At 56.4% G+C, this 22147-nt stretch overlaps 3 protein-coding genes across 5 annotated transcripts; 2 read left to right on the plus strand and 1 right to left on the minus strand.

Moving 5' to 3' along the window:
* Positions 1–732: 732 nt before the first annotated feature.
* Positions 733–6761, plus strand: LOC142036820 (C-signal-like). The gene is made up of 6 exons (XM_075040464.1): positions 733–891; positions 1408–1459; positions 5065–5252; positions 5682–5840; positions 6143–6253; positions 6648–6761. Exons 1-6 carry the CDS (start codon positions 748–750, stop codon positions 6759–6761), a joined length of 768 nt encoding a protein of 255 aa, XP_074896565.1. The 5' UTR covers positions 733–747.
* Positions 6762–7435: 674 nt separating this feature from the next.
* LOC142036277 (C-signal-like) lies at positions 7436–9676 on the minus strand. The gene is made up of 6 exons (XM_075039405.1): positions 9449–9676; positions 9035–9086; positions 8606–8793; positions 8167–8325; positions 7922–8041; positions 7436–7617 (listed from the first exon to the last, which is right to left on the minus strand). Exons 1-6 carry the CDS (start codon positions 9593–9595, stop codon positions 7504–7506), a joined length of 780 nt encoding a protein of 259 aa, XP_074895506.1. The 5' UTR covers positions 9596–9676; the 3' UTR covers positions 7436–7503.
* Positions 9677–12038: 2362 nt separating this feature from the next.
* Positions 12039–21907, plus strand: ACD (ACD shelterin complex subunit and telomerase recruitment factor). Of its 3 annotated transcripts, none has more exons than XM_075040465.1 (14): positions 12039–12190; positions 12849–12975; positions 15535–15659; positions 16205–16295; positions 16850–16929; positions 17135–17179; positions 17775–17809; positions 18191–18354; positions 18560–18650; positions 18805–18885; positions 19565–19663; positions 19928–20640; positions 21047–21123; positions 21330–21907. In XM_075040465.1, exons 1-14 carry the CDS (start codon positions 12063–12065, stop codon positions 21391–21393), a joined length of 1920 nt encoding a protein of 639 aa, XP_074896566.1. In that variant the 5' UTR covers positions 12039–12062; the 3' UTR covers positions 21394–21907. The 3 variants fall into 3 exon arrangements, with proteins under 3 accessions (XP_074896566.1, XP_074896567.1, XP_074896568.1); XM_075040466.1 differs by having other exon boundaries at positions 18563–18650; XM_075040467.1 differs by lacking the exons at positions 12039–12190; positions 12849–12975 and having other exon boundaries at positions 15535–16295.
* Positions 21908–22147: the final 240 nt, after the last annotated feature.

Below are 22147 nucleotides of genomic sequence, written 5' to 3' on the forward strand. Positions count from 1 at the left end.
CTTAAATTCAGGTTGCCCCAATTCTTCTGTTTGTGCTGAGGCTTTTTACATGGCAGCTCTTGGTTTCTTTCAGCACCTTACTCGCTTCTGCCTCTTAAAAATCCATGCCCCCGGGCTGGTCTGAGCTGCAGGAACCTTGGCTTTGCAGGCATCTCTTGGGCTGATAAGCACCCAGCATTGTCCTCCAGCAAGGAGAACGGTGGTGGCCATGAGCATGGAGCCCCAGCAGCAGGCAGGTAGAGGTGCAGGGAGCTGGGGGTCTTCTCTGCTGGCTCCTGGATGCTCTGGGTGAAAGCATTGGTGCGAGTTGAGCCTGCAGTGTTAGAAATGCCCTCCCTGCAGGCTGGGCTTTGGATTAGCATCCCTGGGTTCAGCCATCCCAAACTGGGACATCAGCAGCCACAGCCAGATTTGGACCTGTTTTCCTTTTCTCGATGGTGTTTCCAAGTGCTCTTCCAAGCCTGTGGTAGAGGTGACCCTTCTCCTGCGGGACTCTGGGAGCTGGGGCTTTAGGAGAGTGAAAATGCAGGAGACATGCAGCCTCATGTGCTGAAATGACGGGGAGCCCTTGGTCCACCCTGGGACCCTGGCTCTGCCTGGAGCAAGCGAGGGGCCAGGGCTGATGCTGTCACCGTCACTGTCCCCGTGGGCGCCCAGAGCCACACCCTGGGCTGTGCCCAGCTCCTCTTCACGCTGAGCAGGCGGCAGTCCTGCCGTGTGTCACAGCCTGGCACGGAGGCTGCAGAGATGGCTGCGCTGGCTCGGAGCGTCCTAGTGACGGGGTCCAACCGGGGCATTGGGCTGGAGCTCGTGAGGCAGCTCGCCGCCAGCCCCTGGCCCCCCCAGCACATCTTTGCCACCTGCCGTGACCCCAAGGGTCTGAGAGGGAAGGTCAGTGCGGGTGCAGGGCACAGGGATGATCCTGAGCCAGGCGGGTGAAAGAAATTGGTGGTCCCCCCGGCCCTGCCAGCTTGCTGCCGGATCTCACCCTGGCTGGGTGGTCTGGCAGCAGGGCAGGAGTGCTCTGGTGCGGTCTCATAACCTCCCCAGCCCCGCAGCTATGGCAGTGCCCAACCCAGCCAGGTGGGATGAGGCTGGAGGGGCAGACATGGTGCCCATGTCCTCAGCCCTCACTCCTGGCCATGCCGGTGGCTGGTCAACCCCTTCTCCATGCTGGGATCACCCAGGACGGGGGGCAGCCCCTGAGCCCAGCAGCACCCTTCTCTTGCCGGCTGCGGGGATGCCACCCTGCCCTGTCTATGGGGAATGGCCCCACACACTTTCCCCAACAAAAGCAAAGGCACCCTGGCCTGGCTGCTGCTGGGGTGACCTGGGAGCAGGGGTGGGAGACCTGGTCGTGCCACTGGTGACTTCTAACCTCCTCCCTTGTTCCATCACTATTTCCAGGCCCTGCAAGAATTAGCTGCCCAGCACCCCAGCATCAAACTGGTCCAGCTAGGTATGGAGCAATCTCCCTTGTTGCACCCAACATTGCTTCTAGCCCTCTGCTCGCTTCAGGGACGGGACCGGGGGCAGCTTTTTTGGGCAGCCTCCCTTTACACTGGCAGCCAGGCAGCTCCAGCCCTGCCAGGTGGGGAGGGAGCAGTGCACATCTGGGCAGGCTTCCCCCTCCAAGCAGAGCTGCCCACTGGCTGGAAGCAGTCAAACTGGCTTCAGAGACAGGCAGAGGTGGGTCTGGACACCTCAGCTGAGCAAGTTTCATGGGAAAGACATGACCTCTGTTCCCAAAGATGCTAAATACACTTCCTGAGCCTTGGGCTGGGACATGCAGGTTCGCAAAGCGAAGCAAGGCAGGGCAGAGCAAGCAAACTTACTGAATGGTTCCTAAGTAGGAGGGTTGGTTTGGAGTCTGCTTGGAGGTGGCCATGATTGGCATTTCCTTCACTGCAGGTAAAAAAGGGAGAAAAGAAATTGGCTAAAAGGATGCATACGGGAAATCTGGCCTCGTGGTGGTGTTGGTATCCCAGGTTGATGCTCAGACCCAGAGGCATGCTGCAGTTCGGGATGTCCGCAGCCTGGACTGGGGAGATGTCCTTTCATCCTTTCCCTGCTCCCATGGAGGTGGGCCAGATTTGGTGGCCTTTGTCAGCAGCGCTGGGGAGCAGCAGGAGAAGGCGGCAAATGGACCTGGACAGCATAGGGACTTGGGGGAGAAAAGGGAGAGTAGCCAGGGCAGCGTTTGTTGTTGCCAAAGTTGGGGTATTCGCAGGCAGGAAGATTCCAGGGTGCTGAGCAGGGATGGGGGTTTGCTGGGTGGACAGCATTGGGGTGAAACATGGGGAGATAAGGAGCACCAGGCTGAGGAATGTGGTGTCCTGCAGATGTGTCTTCAGGAGGCAGACTGCGCTCTCTGAGAGAGCAGGGGCTTCTCACAGCCACTTTTTTTTTAAGAAGAGTTGGTCAAAAAAACCCCATCCAAACCCAAAAGAAGTGTTTTGGGGAAGCATTTGTACCAGAATTGCGATTGCTGTAATGAGTGAAGTTGGAAGCAGCTGGAGTTTCTAAATACTTCTGAGTATTTCCTTAGAGCCAATAATAAGAAAACTGAATCAAGGCAATGCAAAGACTATATCAGTCTCTACCTATCTATTTGTTGTTTGAAAAGTTCAAGTAAATTTTTAGCATTTCTTAGCAAAGAAGGCATTCCTGAGGTCAGGCTTTACCAAAAAGAGGCAGCAAATCACTCTCTTACTATTAAATAGATTATTAAAGTAGACCACCCTCTCTGTGATAAACAATAGCATCTTTAAAATTACCTGTGAGCCCCAGCTCCTAGTATGTGATAGAAGAGCATGCTTACTTTGCTCACCAAAGCATGGCCAACATAAAAGGGACATCTCAAAGGACTGACCACTAAATAAACAGCCTTTACTAAAATACATACACCCCAAAACCCAGATTATCAATAAAGTCCCAAAATAAGCTAAAAAGGTGGGAAAAATCCAACAGCAATGAAGTATTTTTTAAATAAAGAGAAGCTGCTTCAGGCTGGCTTTCTCCATCTTCGGGAAAGGTTGGCTTCAAACCAGTAACAGGAATGCACTTTTCAGAAAGGAAAGTTATGAATTAACTCCAAAATGCTTAAGACCTGTTGCTTCCTTTCCTTCTCTCCCTCTTTCTTTCTTTCTCATCCTTATCCTCTTACTTCTTCCAAGGAGGCAAGAGTTTGTTCCTTCAGCAAATTTGGCTGGCCTAGCACTAGAAACGTGCTGGTTCCACATGCCTGGCCCCTTGGAGCAATGACTCAGCTAGTCCAAACAGAGCAGTTAATCATTCACCAAAGCAACTGAAAGATCCCTTACATGTGGTGGAGTGATGGAGCCTTGAACTCCGATCATTATCCAAAGACAAGTCACTAAAAAGCACCCTGTGATATGTCCTGCAGCTGGCCATGGATGTGCTCTTAAATCCTAAGGCTCCATCCCCTCATGTATGGCAGCTCCACAGCAGATTATCTCATCAAATTTCCCAAAAATGTTTTCATGATACCTCTGTGAAGGTCCATGCTGCACAAGGCAAGGTGGTAACAAGTGCCAGGCCACTCAAATACTTGCTTACCACCATAAAGACACCAGGCGAGTTAAAAACATCAGGAAAAAGGATTGTTCTTCTGCTCATCAGTGTACAAAATACTCCAAGAAGGGAGTCTTCAGCCTTGCAAACCTTTGCTAAGTCAGTCTTGTCTAAGCATGAGAACAGAAACACAGCTCAGGGGCCAAAGTGTTGCAAAAAAGAAATCTAGCTCTGCAATCCCCCGCACCCATCAGGCTCATCAGATTAGCACCTGCAAAAAATGTGCGCAGAAATGTGCGCAGGGAGGAAAGGCACATTCCAACATGCTCATACGCGTCAATATTCATGGTTCTTAAGAGCTCGGTGGTGTACTTGGGATATTGAAAGGCAATATATAAAGTTTAATGTTGGCCTAACCAGCCCATCTCAGATCCTGAAGGTGTTTAGATGACCCCTTTTAAATCAACAATGGCCACTTCAGTGGGGTGAGCACCCAGTAGGGGATGCACATCCTAACAAGCAAACCCAAATGTGGAACACAAACTTAAAAAATACCATTCCTATTGCTTTAGCAAAAAAAAATCCTGCAATTAAAGCGTGGCAGATTTTCCAAAAGATACCAATATTTAAGTGAAGAAAAAGGCACTGGAAATACTTCCCTGTTAGCACAATTTCAATTGTTTCTGGTTGCTTGAGAGGGCTTGTCCCCCCCAATTTGGCCAGAGCAGCTATGCTGTAGAGATGGGGAAGTTCAGACTCAGAGCATGCAAACAAATACTGCAGGTTATATCCCAAATATTTTATTACTTGTACTCACCTCAGCTCACCTGTCAGCTCCAAATCCTCATTGGTAACAATGTGAAGCAAAAAAAATCTGAAAGAAAAAGAAAAGAAAAAAGGAAGGACTTTTGCATACAAATGGCTGCAAAGCTATGGGAAGTTGTGCTGTGGAAGGTGAATTTAAGCACAAATTGTTAAAAAAGGCAAAGATAGCTCTAAATGATCAGTCAGATCAACCAGAAAAGATCTTCGTGTAATTCAACAATAAAATGAATGGGTTCCCTCTATGTTAACAGCCCCCATAGCTGCTGTGCAATACAGAAGGATTTGAGGAGTGTAGTCAGGTTGTTTCCCTCAAGATAGTGTCTATCCTTAAAATGTGCCCATCTAGCTGCATTGTCTCCTGGTGGAAATAAAACTGGGAGCCTCAGTGTGCAAGCACCGAGCATCCCTTGTGCAATCATAAATTCCCTGAATATAAAAAGCAAATACAGCTAAGTTCTTGTTACCAGTAGCCTCCATATGACCAAAAAGGAGCTGAATCAAGGTTTAATTCACCTAAGGCTGTGAAGCCAAGAGATGAGGACAAACTGCTGCTCATTTCAATGTGCTTAACACCCTGACCTGCTAAACCTGGTCCTTTCTGGATAATGCTGGTTTAAAGAGAGCCATTCCAGCCACAGCACGCTTTCCAGTGGATGCTGTGTGACCCGCTGGAGCTCTCCTCCACTTTGCTTTTTACGCCGGCAGACGCAGTGAACTTGCCCAGCATCCGAGGTGCCGTGCGGGCTGTTGGGTCTCATCTGAAGGACCAGGGCTTGAACCTGCTCATCAACAACGCGGGTGTCAGCTCGCACGCCACACTGCGCTCTCTGGATTCGCGGGAGATGCTCTCTGCGTTCACCACCAGTGTGGTCGGGCCAGTTCAGGTTACCAAGGTACATGTGGACTTTTTGGGTTTCTCCTGCCTGGGGAGATGTTCCCCATGGCAAAGGTGACCTCAGCTGGCTGGATTCTCACTCTCTCAAACGAGGCAGACTGATGGGGGCAAGACCAGGACCACGGGGCTCCTCTGCCCACCTAGAGGAGCAGGGAGGCAGCTCAACTCAGCCCCAGCATCTCCCATGCTTCTCTCCTCCCCAGCTGGAGCTCCTGCCCACCCCAGGCTGGCTGTGCCAACTTGCTCCTTTCCTGGGGAAGGGAAAGGCAGGAGCCTGGCCCCTCTCTGGGGAGTCCTCCCCATCCTCTGCCCTTCTGCTGGGGATGTCTGTCCAGCTGCTCATCCGCAGTCTGACAGAGACCTCCAGGGTTGTCCTCAAGCTCGGGGCTTGTCACGTATTAACAGAGCGTCGGTGTCTTTGCGTCAGGAATTTCTGCCACTCCTGGAGAAGGCAGCGAAGGGCATGGGGAAGGAGGGGCTGAGCTGCAGCAGGGCCGCGGTCATCAACATCTCCACCAAACTGGGCTCCATCGGGCTGTGCCTCAGGGTGCCAGAGGCCCCCATGTACCCGTACCGTGCCAGCAAGGTGAGGTGCCAGGTGAGGCGCTGGGGATGCTCTGCTGTGCACCATGCCTGTGGAGAGGGGAGCCCATGGGGGCACCCACCTCCCCCAGGCCACCCACCCCCTGCCTGGTTCTCCCAAGCGTAAGCATGGAGAGCGAGACCAGCAGCACCTGGGACTGAGCCTTTCAGGCAGGCTGTGCCGATGCTTTACCCCAGGGCCAAGTCCCATTTCCCACCTCCACAGCCATTTTCTGGCTGGCAAATGTCCCCCTCTCCTGCCCACCCATGCCCCGAATCGTGCTGGCACAGTGGTGCCTCTTCCAGGCTGCCCAGAACATGGTGACGAGGTGCATGGCTGCAGAGCTCCAAGACAAGGGGATCTTGTGCGTGGCCATCCATCCTGGCTGGGTGAAGACTGACATGGGGACGGAGAAGGTACTGGGCTGTGCAGGGGAGGGTCAGCAGGACCCCCACCGTTCCCCCAACTCTCGGGGAGGGCAGGGGCAGTTGGGGCAGCGGATGTTGTGTGATGCTGTGGGCTGCCAGTACCATCCTCTGGGGCAGAGAAGACAGGGAGCAGGCAGCAAGCTACAACATGCCAAGTGCATGGGATAGCCAGCCCTGTCGTGTGTGTCGTGTCGTCGTCCGTCCTGTGTCCCGTTCCCCCCCCCAGAACAGAGAATGGGGGGGGATGGTAAGGAAAAATACTCCCATGAGCACCGTGAGTGCTGCTCCCCAGGCCATGCAGCCTCCGGTCTGCCCAAGCCCGGCTGATTTCCATGCCAGGTCAGCCCACAGCAGTGACACTGTGCCTTGTCCTCTTCTGCAGGCACCCCTGATGGTGGAGCACAGTGTGCAGGGCATCCTGACGGTGCTGGCCAGCCTCTCACAGGACACCTCTGGAGCCTTCCTTGACTGGGAAGGGAACACCCTGCCTTGGTGACAGATGGATGGACGGCGCCTCTTGCCCATGCCACAGCTTCCTGCTCCCCGGCTCACCCCTCTGCATGGTCACCCTGCTCACTCACCCTCAGCTCACCCTGCGCTGCCAGGAGGAGAGGAAGGGCTTTGGAAGCAGCTTCTCTCCCCTTCCCGGTCCCCATGCAGGCCTGCAGTCCCCCTGTACCCCCCACCTCTGTAAATGCCGAGGGCTGATGCCTTTCTGCTCTGTCTCTGCACCCCCAGCCTCAAACCCCCTGGCCGAGCCTGGCACACGCTCCCTGCGCACTGCCCAAGCACCATGTGTCCGTCTGTCCTGCCTGCGACCGAGCATCTCCTGAATGAGGGGAGAGGGCAGCTGATCCCTGCGACCCCCAGCCCCTTGAGCCTCTCCAGGCCAGAGCAGCACCTACATGGCCCCAGGGCTGCCCTGACCCCCCAGGGGCAACCTCCCTCCTGGGAGAGGGGCTTTGCCCCGGCTCTGGTGCCTCCCAGAGGGGACGTCTCCAGAGGGTGGTCACAGTGCCATGGGACCCGGGGGCTGGCACTTGTGGGGATGCCAGTGACAGCCGTGGGTTGGGTGGGGGGCTGCAGGCACCGCACACCCTGGGATAAGGAGCGGGGCCGCCCCGCAAGCTGGCAGCACGCAGCAGAGCCGGTGGCTCTCGGGCAGGGGTTTATTGAGGACGTGGGGCAGGTGGGAGAAGCAGCACAGGGCCCCACTGCCAGGAGGCCAGGCCGGCATCTCACCAGGGCACGACCTTCCCTTGCCAGTCCAGGAAGGTGCCGGTGTCCTTCTCAGCGAGGGAGGAGAGCACCTTCAGCATCCCTCGCACGCTGGCGTCCACTGTCACGGCGGGCTGTGGGGCAGAGGAGAGGAGGCAGCCTGTGCCCAAAGCCTGGCTAAGGGCTGCCCTGGAACAGCTGGGGCCAGGGGAAGGAGATGCTCGAGGGCACGGGGAAAGCCACCAGCCCGAGGCAGAGGGGCCGAGCGGGGAGGCGAGGGGCTGGGGGCACCAGGCACCCGGGGCCAGGGCAGGAGGAGGTGCCCAGGCAGGGATGGGGCAGGCAGGGAGGTCGTGGTCAGGGGCTCAGGGCAGCAGCTCCCTCCTCTGGAAAATCAGCAGAGGGGCTCTGCTGGACCCGCCATGGTGAAACTCCTACCGTCTGTCCGATGGAGCCCCCCATGTCGGTTTGCACCCAGCCAGGGTGGAGAGCAGCGCAGAGGATGCCATGCTCCCGGTACCCCAGGGACTGGCACTTGGTCAGCATGTTCAGAGCAGCCTGCGGGGAGACAGGGCAGAGATAGCCGTGGGAGGGGATGGGTGGCTGCAAGGGGACACATGCAGACCCTGCAGCAGGGACAGGGCAGGGGAAGCAAATCTGTCTCCAGCATGGCATGGTGGTACCTTGCTGCAGCGGTACGAGACAATTTGCATCAGATCCCAACCAGAGGGAGAAGTGATGGAGCCCCCATAGCTGGACATGTTGATGATGGCTGCCTTGCTGCAGCTCAGCACTGAGCCCGGGCTCCCCTGGGCAGCCTTCTTCAGCAAGGGCAGGAACGCCTGCGAGGAGAAAGAGGAGACAGGGCCACACACACAGGAGGTGGCACAGGGGAGAGGACCAGCTCCTTCCACAACGGCTATGTTGGCACCAGCACTAGAGCATCCTCCCTCCTCTTCCCACTGCCCCAGCCCACCAGGTTCCAGCTCTTGAGCTCCAGCCTGCAGCTCCACAAGCTTCTTGTTGAGTGAGAGCCCATCGGGCGTCAGAGCGGAGGCAGGACCCTCTCCCACCAGCTCTTTGTGCCCCCCTGGGACAGTCCAGCTCAGCTGAGGGTCTCACCTGGCCCAGCAGCAGGGGCCCAACTGTGTTGGTGGTGTAAATCTGTGTCATGTTCTCCAGCGTCTCGGCATCAAGTGAGTTCAGCTTGGTGATTCCAGCGTTGTTGATGAGGAGGTTCAGCCCCGAGCCCACCAGGTGCTCCTCAACTCTGGCTGCAGCTGCCTTGATGCTGGCAGGGTCAGTGACTTCTGCAGAGCCGACAAAGGTCAGTATCCACACCCCTGTGGTGACTTGGAGGCCCTTATGTCCCCCCAGGGATGTGCCCTTGGGGCTGGCCATGGGCAGGAGGGATGGCAGTGCCCAGTGTCCCTGCAGGCACCAGCCCCTTGGCACAGCTCCCTCATGGTGCAGGGGTCCCCAGGTGTGCGCAGCGCCTGGGCACTCTCCAGGGGAACTGGGATGAGGGACTCCCCACCTCAGGGCACCTACCGAGTGGGATGATGACCAGGTTGGGGTGTTTGGATGCCAAATTCTGTAACTCCTGCAAGAGAGGGGACCATGTGGGCACAGTGAAGGAGGAGAGGCTGTGCAGAGGCTCAGCCTTTCCCAGGCAAAGCCCGTGTCGCTCTGTCTCCGTCCCTGCACCACTTCATGCCCAGCACCCTGCTCTGGCTGCCCTGCTCCTGATGGATGGGGCTCCATGCCTCCCACATGCACCACGTGCCACTGTCACCTCTGCACATCCCATGCACAGCTGGTCCCACAGCCGTCCCAGCCTGGCTGCCCTGTGCCGTGGGTGCCCGTCTGTAGCTTGAGCCCTTTGCAAATCCCCTCCCTGCTCTGACCTGCTGCCCTGTCCCTTTGTCGCCCAGCACAACCCACTGCATCCCAGCCCAGCCTCACCTGCGCTCGCTGTCCCTTGGGGTCCCGACAAGCTGCAAAGACCCATGCGGGTGGGCTTGGCGTCCCCAGGAACTGCCGCACAAGCCCCAGGCCAATTCCCCGGTTGGCCCCAGTCACCAGAACAGACCAGACCCGAAGTCCTGCCATGCTGCTCCGTCCACTGCTGCACTGCTCTTGCCCTGACTCTGCAGGTGCCTTTTGCTACTCGGTTGTTTCACATTTTCCCACGAGAGCTTGCATCAGCCTGTGGCTCTAGGAAATTCTCTGCCTGTGCCCCAGGCTCTTGGCTGTGGTCCATACCCACGACCCACCCTTCCCAGCAGCTGAGGAATGACGCAAAGGGAGCCGAGTGTCCTGCCCAGGCAGGGAATGCCCTGGGCTGGATGTCTGGAGAGCTGCTCTTTGTACCTTCCCTGCTCCACCAAACCTGAGCTGCTCAATTTTCATGGCCAGTGCTACCCCTGTTCCTCCATCGAGATGCCCCCTCCCACTGCCACCCTCTCTCTTGGGACACCAGGCTCTGTCCCTCCTCTCACCTGAGGTTAGGCAGGCAAGGGTGGACTTGCTGACCCAGTGCAGCGCAGTTTTTTGGCCTTAATTTGTGCAAAGACAAAGCCGGGTCAGGGATGGAGCAGCCAGGACAGGCAAGTGTCCCTTGGCCACCACAACAGGCTGAAAAACCTAGAAACCCTTCAGGACTGCTTGGAAACCCTCCAGAGCTGCCTGAAGCAACCCATTCCTCAGGGTCTGCTCTAACAACAGCTATAGTATTTAAGTTGTAAGTGTGATAGAAGGATAAAATTCAGTTTTGCCCCCCAGGTATAACTGTGATGTGGCCGGGAATCGGGGCTGCGCCCCGGCGCACACACAGGACATAACGGACATCCAGTCCCAGAGTGGTCCAGGTACTCCCCAGCTCATTCCTGCAGTGGCAAGGCACTGGACCAACCCATGGACTGAACTCCCAGCTGCCTTCCAAGGAAAACATCTGATGGGTGGATACAGCTTTGGGACAGGCCTGAAGATCCCCCAGGAGCTCCTGCTGTGCCTAAAGTCAATGGAGAAGCACCACCTGCGTGTCTCCGTGTGCTGATGAACACCCTGCGGGGAGGATCTGGGCATGCCACAGCCTCCCCAGGTGGTTCCTGCTGCAGCGTCGCCCGAACTGTGCAGTTTGTAATAGCGGAAGATACATTTAAGATAGTTAGGAGGTGTTCTGTAGGTAAGATAATTAATAACAACAGATCAGGCAGGTGATGATGCAGGACCGGGTGGGTGGAAGCTTGGGGAGTCTCACCTGCTCCAGCTAGAGATGCTGCTACAAGGACCTTACTGGACAGTAACCAACCGTCCTGTTCAAGAGATTTGATCCTCCATGCGTGTGCTACCGTATGCAAAGATCCCAATAAATTAGCTTTTTTCTTTAAAAACAAACCCTGCTGTCTCTACTCTTCCGTGTAGCACTAATCCATCTTGTTGTGGCATTTCACCACACTCGCTCCAGCCCACTGATGTAGCCACAGCCTCTGGCCTGGGGATGAAGAGATACTGACTGGATCGACCCATGACTTATGTGGCCTGATTTCAGCCCTGTCCTGCGCAAGAGGAGGTGTTTGCCATCCCTTCAGCATGTGCCTGAACATTTCCCAGTTTGCTTGCTGGATTTGAGTAGGTAAGTGGCTTTAATGTCTCAAGAGGAGGCAAAGTGTGTGCAAGTCCGTTGTGGAAGGGTGCTTCTTCCCATGGGCGACCACCCAGGGAGACCCTGGGGCCGCTTAGAGCTATTGGAGACAAACCCAAAGGAAACAATGTGAAAACAAGGTAGTGTTTTGGTGATGGTTTGGCATCATGCATGAACCACTGAATAGGAAGTGATAACAGAAAGTTGGCCAAAAAAAAAGCATGTGTGTGGCCAGGAAAAGCCTGGAGGAGAGCAGAGAGCCTGCTGCAGGCTGGGGCTGGGGTTGGGGAAGTGGATGGGGATAGGGCTGGGGATGCAGATGGGAATGGGGCTGGAGATGGGGCTGGGGACGCAGACGGATTTGGGGCTGGGGATGTGGATGGGGTTGGGGCTGGGGTTGGGGATGCGGATTGGGATGGGGATGCAGATGGGAATGGGGCTGGAGATGGGGCTAGGGATGCAGACGGATTTGGGGCTGGGGATGTGGATGGGGCTGGGGATGTGGATGGGGTTGGGGCTGTGGATGCAGATGGGGATGAGGTTGGGGATGGGGATGCAGATGGATGGGGCTGGGGTTGCGGACGGGGCTGGGGATCAAGTTGGGGGTGTGGATGCAGATGGAGGGGGATGAGGTTGGGGACGGGGATGCAGATGGGGATGTGGATGAGGCTGGGGACAGGGATGCAGATGGATGGGGCTGGGGTGGCGGACGGGGATGGGGACAGGAATGTAGACGGATGGGGCTGGGGTTGCAGACGGGCATGGGGACGGGCATGCGGATGGGGCTGGGGCTGCAGATGGGGCCGGGGCTCGGGATGCGGACGGGGCCGGGGCCAGGCAGGCTCCGCCAGCCGCTCCGCCCCGGATCCCGGCAGCCCGGCCGCGTTTCCTCTTCCTGGGTCGCGGCCCCGTCTCGCCGCGCTGCGCGGGACCATGGCGGCGGCGGCGGCGGCGGCGGCGGCGGCGGCCGCTTGTCCCGGCGGGGCGGGCGCGGGGGAGCAGCGCGGCCGGCGGGAGCAGCCGGGGGCGGCGGCGGGGCCGCGGCAGGTGCTGGGGCCCGGGTGAGGCGGGGGCCGGGGGGCGGTTCGGTAACGGCAGCCCTGCGTGTCCCAACCCCTGCGTGTCCCAACCCCTGCGTGTCCCAACCCCTGCCCGTCCCACCCCTGCCCGTCCCAACCCTGCCCGTCCCAGCCCCTGCCCGTCCCAACCCTGCCTGTCCCCAACCCTGCCTGTCCCCAAACCCCTGCCTCTCCCAAACCCCTGCCTGGCCCAGCCCCTCTGTACAGCCCTTATCCAGCAAAGAACGACCCCTTCCCCCTTTTACACTTAAGAGAGCAATGGTTAAGTCCTGGGCACAGGAAAAATCATTATTGGGGGGGTAATAAACAATAAAGGAAGAGGGGGGAAAAAATATCCTGAACTGGATAGGAGATATACAAAAGGCTTGCCCCCGCCTGCACACAGCTCCGGAGCTTGCTGATGTCCCCTCCCACCCGGCATGAGTGGGATGCTGCAGGACCTGCGTGTCCCAGCAGCACATCTTCCTCAGCACCACTGCCTTAGGATGGGTGTCCTTGCAGAGAAGTGGGTGGATTTGGGCTGGGTTTGAGCCATCTCCTGGGGTTGTGGTTGTATTTGGGGTGCAAAACCATTCCCAGGATGATGGAGCTTTGCTGTGTCCCGCTCTTAGAATTTGGTGCTTTGTCTCTTCACCCATAGGTTTGTGTTTGAGAATAGGAATATGTCTTCTAAAGTCTACATCCTGCAGCCTTGGATTGTCAACCTCTTGGTGAATTACGAGCAGCTGGATGCCAGTGAGAATCTCCTGGCCGGGCAGGTCCTGCGGGTAGGTACCAAGAGGGACTGTCCTAGAGTCCTCCAGCAGTGTTTGAAATCCAAATTCCTGGAAGTGTTTAGGAGTCCCCAGTTCGGTGGCTGTGGATGGGCAACCCTTCCTCCTCAAAGTCCCTTTTTTTCCTTTGAGGTGGAGGAGCTTTGCTTTGCCCATTTCTGGCAGCTTTGGCTGACTTTTGCACCTCTGATAGGTGTGCCCTGCTCTCATCCAAAGAGTTTGCAGTCTCCAAGATCATCTTCTCTCCTAGCCTTGCACTTGCAGACTGCCTTGCCTTCCTCCTCCTCTTCTTTGCATCCTGTCCTTCCTTGTACCACACCAGTTGATGGGTGGTCCTCACAGTGGGTAGCATGAGGCAGAAGCAGGACCTGCTGAGGTGTCTGAAGGCTCATCCTGTCTGGTGGTGAGCCTTGGTGGGACCACGGGCTCATTTTCCCCTGGATGCTGGCTCTTTTGGGAGAGCCTCTTGTGTGATGATTCAGGGCATGGGGCTCTGAGGCACAAAACTTGCTCCTGCGTCGTGCCTGGAGAGCTTTTTCTGCAGCATTGGTGGTGTCTTTGACATTGATCTAGCCTACGTGGCAGGAGAGAGCTGTAGACAGGATTCTTGCCTGTTTGAGGCCTGATGGGCAGCAGGAAGGAAGCAGGAGGAAAACAACTGAGCGGAGTCAGTGCTGCTGATCATTAGCTGCGGACTTGGAGGGTTTGGATGAAGATGCGGTGAGACAACTGAGTGCAGAAGCAGACGTGGGACCCTCACAGGCAGGTCATGCGGTTCCTGCCTTGTGATGGGTTGTGGTCATGATCTGGATGCTGGAGAAACCCGGCTGCAGTGCTGTGGTTTGCTGTTCTCTCGCAGCCTTTGGGTGCTTGTAGCAGCTTCCCACCATGGACAGCATTGTTAGCCATCTCCTAATGTCTTTTGGGGAAGGAGTTGTTTGAGGCAGCTCAGATGCCTCCTCAGTAACAGAAGCAGGAAGGAGAAAAATGGGTGTTGTGATTTAAACAGAAGGAGAGATGAGATGGGGAGAAAAAAATGACAGCGAGAGAGAGAAGATCCTGTGGTCCTATTCCCCATGCCGTCTGAAGATGTGGAGGTGGTGAAATCACTGGTTCCCTACTTGTTGGCCCAGTCCTCCCTCCCAAGCAGGAGATCTCTTGTGCCTGGGCTAATAAAGACCCAGCAGTGAATGAGTGGATCCCTGCTTGGGTTTGAGGGATTAATGGGGAGACTTGCCTCAGTGTGACCACTCTCCAACCTACGCCCACCGGAGTCCTCCACAATGAATGAAGGTTGGGAGTGTATCTTGAGCAGCACAGCCTTTCTCCAGCTTGCTCTGGGCTCCAGCTATGCCTGCCTTCCTCTCTATCTGTTTCAGAACTATAACTTCAAAACCTACCCTATTCTTTATCTTGTTTCTTTACCCAGTTCCATGAGCAGCCCTGCCTGCTGCTGGTACCCATGCTCTCGTGTAGCATGGGCTAAGCCACCCTGCCTCCACTGGGAATCCAGAGTTGCCCATAGTGAGTGAGCACATGGTGGGACTGGCCACTTGCATGCTGGGCTTCTCCCCCCAGGGCAAGGGGACACAGCCAGTGGGGACTGCTAGGTGGCTGAGCTGTGATACCTACAGGAGCAGGATCCTGGTGGCATGGGCATCCTTAAATCCAGCAGCAAGCCTTGTTGGCTTGTACAGGGACTTTATGCAGTGGGATTGGCAGGCTCTTCTTGTCAGAAGGTCCCAGCTGATGATGACTGGTCTTTTTAGCATGGTGGGCACCTATTAAAGGATGTATGCATACCTCTTGTCAAATGGAGGTGGCGTTCATGCATGATAGGACGTGCCTTTTCATGTCCCATCTTCATGCATTGTGTCCCAACGTCACCAGTCAGGTGAATGATGTACATGACATATGTGACCAAATCGTGTGTACCAGGAATGAATCCCAGGGCTGTAGGGACTGGGGCAAGCCAGGACTGATCCATAGCTCCCAGCCCACGGAGCAGGCAGGCATGAGACTTGGAGGAGCAGTTTATTCTGCTTATTATGCTTCCCTGAGGGGTTGTTTTGACCCAGCATGGACATGGCTTAACACAGGCTCAGGGTTGCTAGACCAGGAACTTCATGCAGAAGAAGGGAATGGCTGTAGTGATCCTGCTGGTTACTGCCGCTCTCTGTCTCCCTCTGCTTTGCAGAGGAGCACGTCTCAAGCCTGCTCAGACCCCTTTTGCCTGGATTCCTGCTGCTGGTTTGGGTAAAAAAAATGCTTGGTTGTGGCTTCTCTCCCACCTTGCCTTTGACTGCTCTCTCGCATAATGTTGCACATCCCTTATTCTGTCTTGGTGTGGAGCCTGGTCAGTTCAGCCGGGAGGCACAGGCACGTACCGAACCCCTTGGTCTTGGGGTAAGTATTACCACCTGGCTTCACAGTGAATGGTGACCTTCACTCCTAAGAGTCCAGGCTCTCAGCCAGGCACGGTGTCCTGTCCATGTTCACGGGGAAGTCTGTAAGTGAGATGTCTTTTTTTCGCCCTCCCTGATCTCTTGATAGGTTTTGAGTGACTCAACTGCTCCAGGCCAACCTGGGGTCCTCCAAGATGCTGTCCTACAGGTCTCAGATGGGTCCTACTACATCCGTGTGGTCATTACGCCCGAAGCTCTGCAGGCAGAGGAAAAGTGGGTTCCACCGTGACTTGGCTGTGGCTGGGACAGCGGTTCTCCACAGCTGCTAGTGGGGCTCCTGCCTGGTCTTGTTTCAGGTTGTGTTAAGCTAAAGCAATCACAGGGTGGGAAGTCTGCGTGAGAGAGCTGCTAAGAGAAGAAAGCTGGAATGCTGGGGCTTGGTGCTCCAGTTTCAGCTAGCTGGGATGGGCAGGGGTTGGTGGCAGAAGCTGCGATGCCATGTAGATGTGATTAGAAAGGACTAAAGATGGGTTTTGTGAAAGGAGCCAGAGCATTAACTGTGGTAGCCTGGGCTGCACCTTCACTGCTTTCCTCAGTTTCCCCATTCGGACATCCGTAGACTGGCGGGGTGCTGGTAGCAGAGCCAACAATAAGCAGCAGGAATAAGTTGCAGGAACCAGGAGCCCTTGGTCCCTGATGCTGTTCCAGCATACCCTGGTGTGGTTGGTGTGGCTGTTGGGGGAGCCCCGGTATGTGTCTGGGTGGTCCAGCTCCATTCTTCATCTCTCCAAGACGTTCCTGCTCTGCTCTTTTTCTAGCACCCACATGCAGCTCAGGCTTTCCAGCCTTATTTGCAGAATTATCGTCTTGCAGAAGTACACGGTGTGTTTCCGGGAGGAGGCCAGACTGGTGAGTGCTCTGATGAGTGGGAGCAACTCGTTCCTTGTCCTTGCTGTGCTTCCTGCATGCTTACCTACTTTGAGTGGCTCCCAGGAGCTGGAGGCAGATGATGGTTGGTCTTTCTTCTTTCCTCTTCATCTGCAGCTCCTGGGAGGGTCTGTGGCAGTCGGCCTGGGCACTGGGGCAGGGGATGGCTTGAGCCCACCCTGGGGTTGTGGTGCATCTCCCCCAAGCTGTTACCTCCTGCGGTTGTGCAGCTACAGGAGATCTGCCTGGACCGCTGGTGGCAGAACTGCCTGCTGTCCTCTTGCAGGGGTTCAGGAGTGTCCCCATGGCCTTGGGCTGGCCCAGCCTGGTGTGTGGCTCTTGAAGAGCCATCAGCTGATGGAGGAGGGTACAAACCCCCCATTGAAGGAGGTTGTCCTTCATGAGGGGGACCTTACTTTTGGTTGGAGAGTTGGTGGCAGAGCTGGGGTGTGTGGGGGGATGCTCACTGGCCCCGGGACAGGTGGGAGCAGAGGTGGGACTGCAGAGGTGCCTTACGGGCTCCGTTTTCCCTGCAGGAGGATTGCGAGTTTTACCTCATGGCCCAGCGGTTCATCGTGCTGCCCATGGAGAGGCAGAGGTTGGAGTCATCTGACGGGTACGGCCCATGGGGCAGGAAGGGGATTCTGCTCTGGGGGGGGCTTCCTCATCTTCCCGGAGCAACGCTGACCCTGGGAGTCCTGGTGTGACGTGGTTTTGGTGGGGCCTTTTTGCTCTTTGAAGGAGGAATTGTCTCCATGGCAAGCTGTGAAGGAAGATGGGGATTCAGAGGGAATTGGTAACCGGCTTCTCTCTTGCTGCAGGAACCAGGAGCCCTCTGTGCTGCAGAAGATAAAGGAGCTCTGGCTGTAAGTATGGGGCTGGCCATTGCTGGGGAAGATATCCAGACACCATGACGAGAGCGTGCAGGCTCTGACTGAGGTTAGAGAAGGCTGGCAAGGGCAGGCAGAGGTTATGGCAGCTCCTGGTTAACCTGTGGGACTCCCTGACCCAGGATGTGACAGAGCCAAGTAGACCATGCCAAACAAGGTCCTGGTGATGCAGAGAGCTCTCCATCCCCAGCCTCTTCCTCTGGGCTGGTGGAGCTGGGAGCTGGGAGGAAACACCCATGGAGAAATTGTTCCTGCCCGCTGCGAGCAGCGTGGCTGGGTGGGTGAAGGCTTGTACAGCTCATTCTTCACTCCATACTGGGAGCCCCAACTCTGGAGATCCTCAGGGGTCTCCATCAGTCCACCTCCAGGAACGAGGCTTCCTGATGGGTATTCCTGGGATACTGAGCTGAGGTCAGTGGCCAGATCCAGCACACAGTGTGGAATCCACTACTTCCACAAGCCGCTTCTTCCAAGTCAGGGTGCTCGATCTGCGAGTGAGAGCTGCAAAGGGCTGCTGACCTGCGTGTGCCCCAGTCCTAACCTAACTTTGTCTTCTCCTTGGTCATTGCAGGAGGAGTCTCACTCTGAAGAATGCTCCCAGCTCAGGTAAAGGATTGTGCGGGGCATGTGATGCTCTGGCTGCCTAGTGGGGCTCCTGGCACTCCTCAGCTTGGTCTGTGTTAGGCAGAGGTAGCACAAGCCTGACCAGATAGCACAAGGCAACGTTGCTAAGCCCAAAGCAGGACAAGATGGTACTGACAGCTAAAGCAGCATGGGCTATTACACACCTGGGCTCATGCTGCTGCTCCAGGACTTGTGTGGAGAAAGGAAAGATAGTTTCTAGAAGCAAAGAAAATGCAGAATTTTGTGTGTTTCCACAGGTTTCAGTGCACATTACAGTCATGCAGCAGAATAAAAGTATTTGCAAGTGAGGCTTGCCTGAATTAAGGTGTCTTCTTCACTGACTTTTGTGTATTCTTGCTCCAGAGCCATCCATCTCTCAGCTGATCGATGCCATAGGACAGAACCAGCTGGAGGTTTTGAAGGAAAATGCTGAGGAATGCTTGGATTTGCAGATGCCCAAGGACATGCCAGCGACAGTGAAGGATGAGGTTCCTGTCACCCAGTGGGAGGCAGAGCGTAAGAAAGAGGTCAGTCTGGCTGCTGCGGCCATCTGAGACAGGGCTGTGACAGTTCGTGGTGCTCTGAAGGGGCGGGAGGAGGAAGGGGAAGGGTGGTGGGCTGAGCTGGAGGTTTGCTGGGGGGAGAGATGGCATTCAGCTGCCAGTTATGGGTGGGCTCCTGCATCTCGAGTGGGACTACACAGCAAAAACCACGTAACATGTCTCATTTTAGCAGGGCGAGGACGTCTTCGTGGTCCTGGCCAACACCCTGGTGATCCCTCCTGAGGAGGAGGAGGTAGTTGCTTGTGATGCTTCCAAGGCAGGTCAGTGCGGTGGCCTTGTCTGCAGGGTAGACAGGTGGGCAGTTCAGTGCCCAAGCATGCAAAATAAGGGTCTCTCTGGGGTGGGGAGAAGAATTCCTTTGCTGTGGCTGTGCCGCGTGCTGGGGTGCGACCAGCAATGCCCCTTTCGTTGCAGACACAAGCGAAGCAACTCCTGGGAAGAGCAGTGATGGCAGGACAGTGCCAAGTGACCCGAGTGTCATATCCCAAGCAAGCTGTGAGTAGCGGGTTCTCTGTATCCCACCCAGTCTCTTACTAGTTTCCTTTGCAGTTGGCTCAGCCCATCTTCTCCTTGGATTGAGTGGAGGAGATACCAGCATAGCCAGGTCTTTGGGAGACCGGGACTCCCAGCCCTGCCTTGAGCAGGCAGGGAATTGTCCCATTCCTGCAGCCTCCTGAAGCTGAGCAGCTTTGGTTCATTGTGCTGGGAGCACAAGTGATTTTGTCCCTTTGATGCCGTCACGGAGCCGAGTCTTGTACCTGAGAGTGGGCTCATGGGTGGCTGTGGTTCAGCGCCAGGATGGGCTTGTGTCACCTCACTGGGCTTGATGTCTCCAAGCTTTGCTGCAGAAGTACCTGCAGAAGCACCACATAGAGGAGGAGCTGAAGGGAGCTGCTGTCCTGGACAGTGCAGGGTGTCGGGAAGGTCTTCCTCCCTCCTGCCCGCTCTCAGGGCAGCATCTGCCTCTCCGCTGCCTGCTACAGGGGCTGGCTGAGGTTGTGAAAGGAGTCTGGCTGGAGTACACCCTAGTTTTGGTTAGAGAGGGCTCTCAGAGCTCCCCTCAAGTGCTGTCTCTGTCCGAGACCCCATGCACAGTTCTTTGTAGCTGCTGCAGGGTTGGGAGTGGGCAGCCGCTTTCTTTGCCAAAATCAACACCCCGACTTGATCATTGCAGCTGGTGAGTCAACAGCCTTGTCGGGGAGCTCGGAGGGATCCCTGGACAACCCTTGGAACGGACTCCCCCCAATATCTTTGACCCTGAACTCTTCAGATGGTAAGTCCCCATGCCCCAGTGCGTCCAGCCTGCCTTGCAGGCAGGAGACAACCCCTCTCCTCTCACTGGGTGACCACGTAGCTCTTCCTGGATGCTGGCTTGCTTTTTCCCCTGGCCAAAAAGTAGTGCTGTAGCATTCTCATTGCCCTGTGCCTGCATCATCCCAGCTCCGATGCTCTCCTGCCCAACCTGAAGTGCTGGGGCAGGTCTGACCACTAGCCGCCTGCCTCCTGCCCAAGCAGACCATGTATTTTCTCTTACCAGAGAAGAGCTTTCAACATGACGTTTCGCTGAAGACCCAGCAAGACGTGGCTGCTGACAGCAACACCCCTGACTTGCTGGAACCGTGTAGCCAGGACTCTCCCGAGAGCTTGCCGCACGGAGAGCCAGTGCAAACCTCCTCTCCCTCCTTGTTCCACTCCTGCGGCAATACCAGTCCAGTGGAGGCCGGCACCACCTGGGCAGCGTCAGCTGTGGAGGCAGCCTGCGATGCCCCCTGCGCCTCTCAAGGCCCACAGGTATCGGGGGGCTCTGAGGCCCCCCTGCCATCTCTTTCTCCAGCTTTTCCTGTCTTGCCCAGCAGCTGCTCACAATCCCTGCCTGAAGGGATACCTCACAGGGAGCAGGCAGACTCCAGTGGCACAGCCTCCCCTCCAGATACGATGAAGCATGATCCGGCTCATGCCAGGACCCAGGAAGGAGATGCTGTGGGTGCCAAGAGGAAGCTGCTGGCAGGAGATGGCCAGGCACTGCCAGCCGTCTGTGGGCAGCAGCATTCCCAAGGTGCCTCATGGGGCAGGGGGAAAGACACAGGCAGGAGGCTGGAGCTCACGAGCACACTGGGTGCGAAGAAGAGCAGAAAGGAAGAGACGGGGCTGCAGTGTGGAAAGGAGTTCTCAGAGGAGGAGGAGGAAGAGCAAGTATCCCCAACGAGCGGCCCCAGCTCCAGGCCGGAGCAGCGCAGAGCTCTGCAGCCGGTAAAGATGAAGCAGCGGGTGGGGTCCTCTAGGGGGTGGTCCCCAGGGAGGCTCTCTGTGTCCCACCCCACTGCTGGTGTCCATCCCCAAGGTCTTTCCTCACCTGACTGGTAGGGACGGGGAGTTGAAAGCAGGTATTGACGTAGATGGTGGCTCCAACCCTCCCGAAGGAGGATCTGGGGCACTGGGTGAAGATGTGGTTGAGCCCGACTTGGGTGGGAACCAACACTTGCTGGAGCATCTTCCAGCTGTCTAGGTAAAAGAAGATTGGCAGAGCAGGAAACAATTGAGGGAGAGACTCCGGAGTTTTCCTAGGTGTATTGGCGTCTCGGGCTGCATGGTGGGGCTGTACTCTGGGCTTTACAGCTGGGGCAGACCAGTCTCACCTTCCCCTTTGCTTCTGCAGTATGTGAAGGAGAAGCCAGCCCAGTACAGATATGAGGCACCAAGCCCCGAGCTTTGCGAGCGGATAAGATCTGTCAGGTGAGTGCAGCGATGGCCTTGTACAGCCAGCCCTTCTTCCCCCCATGGCTGGCTCCATGGGATGCAGGCATCACTGCTTGCCTCCCTGCAGCAGGTCCCCAAGCTCTGCCTTGCCTTACCCCTTGTCACCGGGCTGCCCCGGCACACGGCAATGTGTCCCCAGCCGGGTCCCTTCTCACCCTGGCACCTCTGGTCTGGTTTCACAGGATCTCGAAGGCGATGCTGAAGTGGGCATGCTGGATACTCACCGACAGGGAGGTGGACTCCTGAGCCCAGCCCCTCCTTGATTTCTTCACCAGTTTGGCCAAAACAATTTAGGGCTGCCTGGGATGAGCAGTTGGGGGAGGGATGGGGGGGACACCAGGACCCCTGTCCCCAAGGGGACCGCTGAGTGGGTTGGCCTGACTGCAGAGACCCTGGCTCCAGAGATGCTGGGGACATGACCTGTTGAAGGCTAGCACCTTCAGCGCTGAGGGGAAAAAAGCATCCATTCAGGGATGCCTGTGCATGAGCCGGCATCCGTCTCCCACCTCTCCCTCTCCATCCTTTCCAAATGCCCTGGCCCAGCGAGTGGGGACAAGAGGTGACCCAGTGCCACCGCCCTAGCAGGGGTGGCAGTGGTGGCAGAGGCCCCACAACCTGATCCCCACTCGGAAGGCAGCACAGGAGTTTGGACATTTTATTGATTGTTTTAGGTAGGATCCTGCACTGTTTGTTACAAAAAATATCCCGCAGGGTTATGCTGTAGAAATTAAAAATAAAAATTGTATATTTTTTAAATACACAGCTCTTGTATTAAAAAAAAAAATGAAAGGAAAAAAAAAAAAGCATCTTGCTGCTTTGTCGTAAACATCCATGTAAGGAATGCATTTGGTCCGGAGCGGTAATCAGCACAGGAGAAAGCCGCTTGGGTGTTGGGGTAATGCTGGTGCCATCGGGAGAGCTGCAGGGATGGCGAGGCAGGCACGGCTGGAGCTCGGCTGCAGAGCTGTGTGCTGAAATGCGATGGGTCGTGGTCCTGCTG

Source organism: Buteo buteo, chromosome 11 (genome assembly GCF_964188355.1).
Source record: "Buteo buteo chromosome 11, bButBut1.hap1.1, whole genome shotgun sequence".
NCBI lineage: Eukaryota > Metazoa > Chordata > Aves > Accipitriformes > Accipitridae > Buteo > Buteo buteo.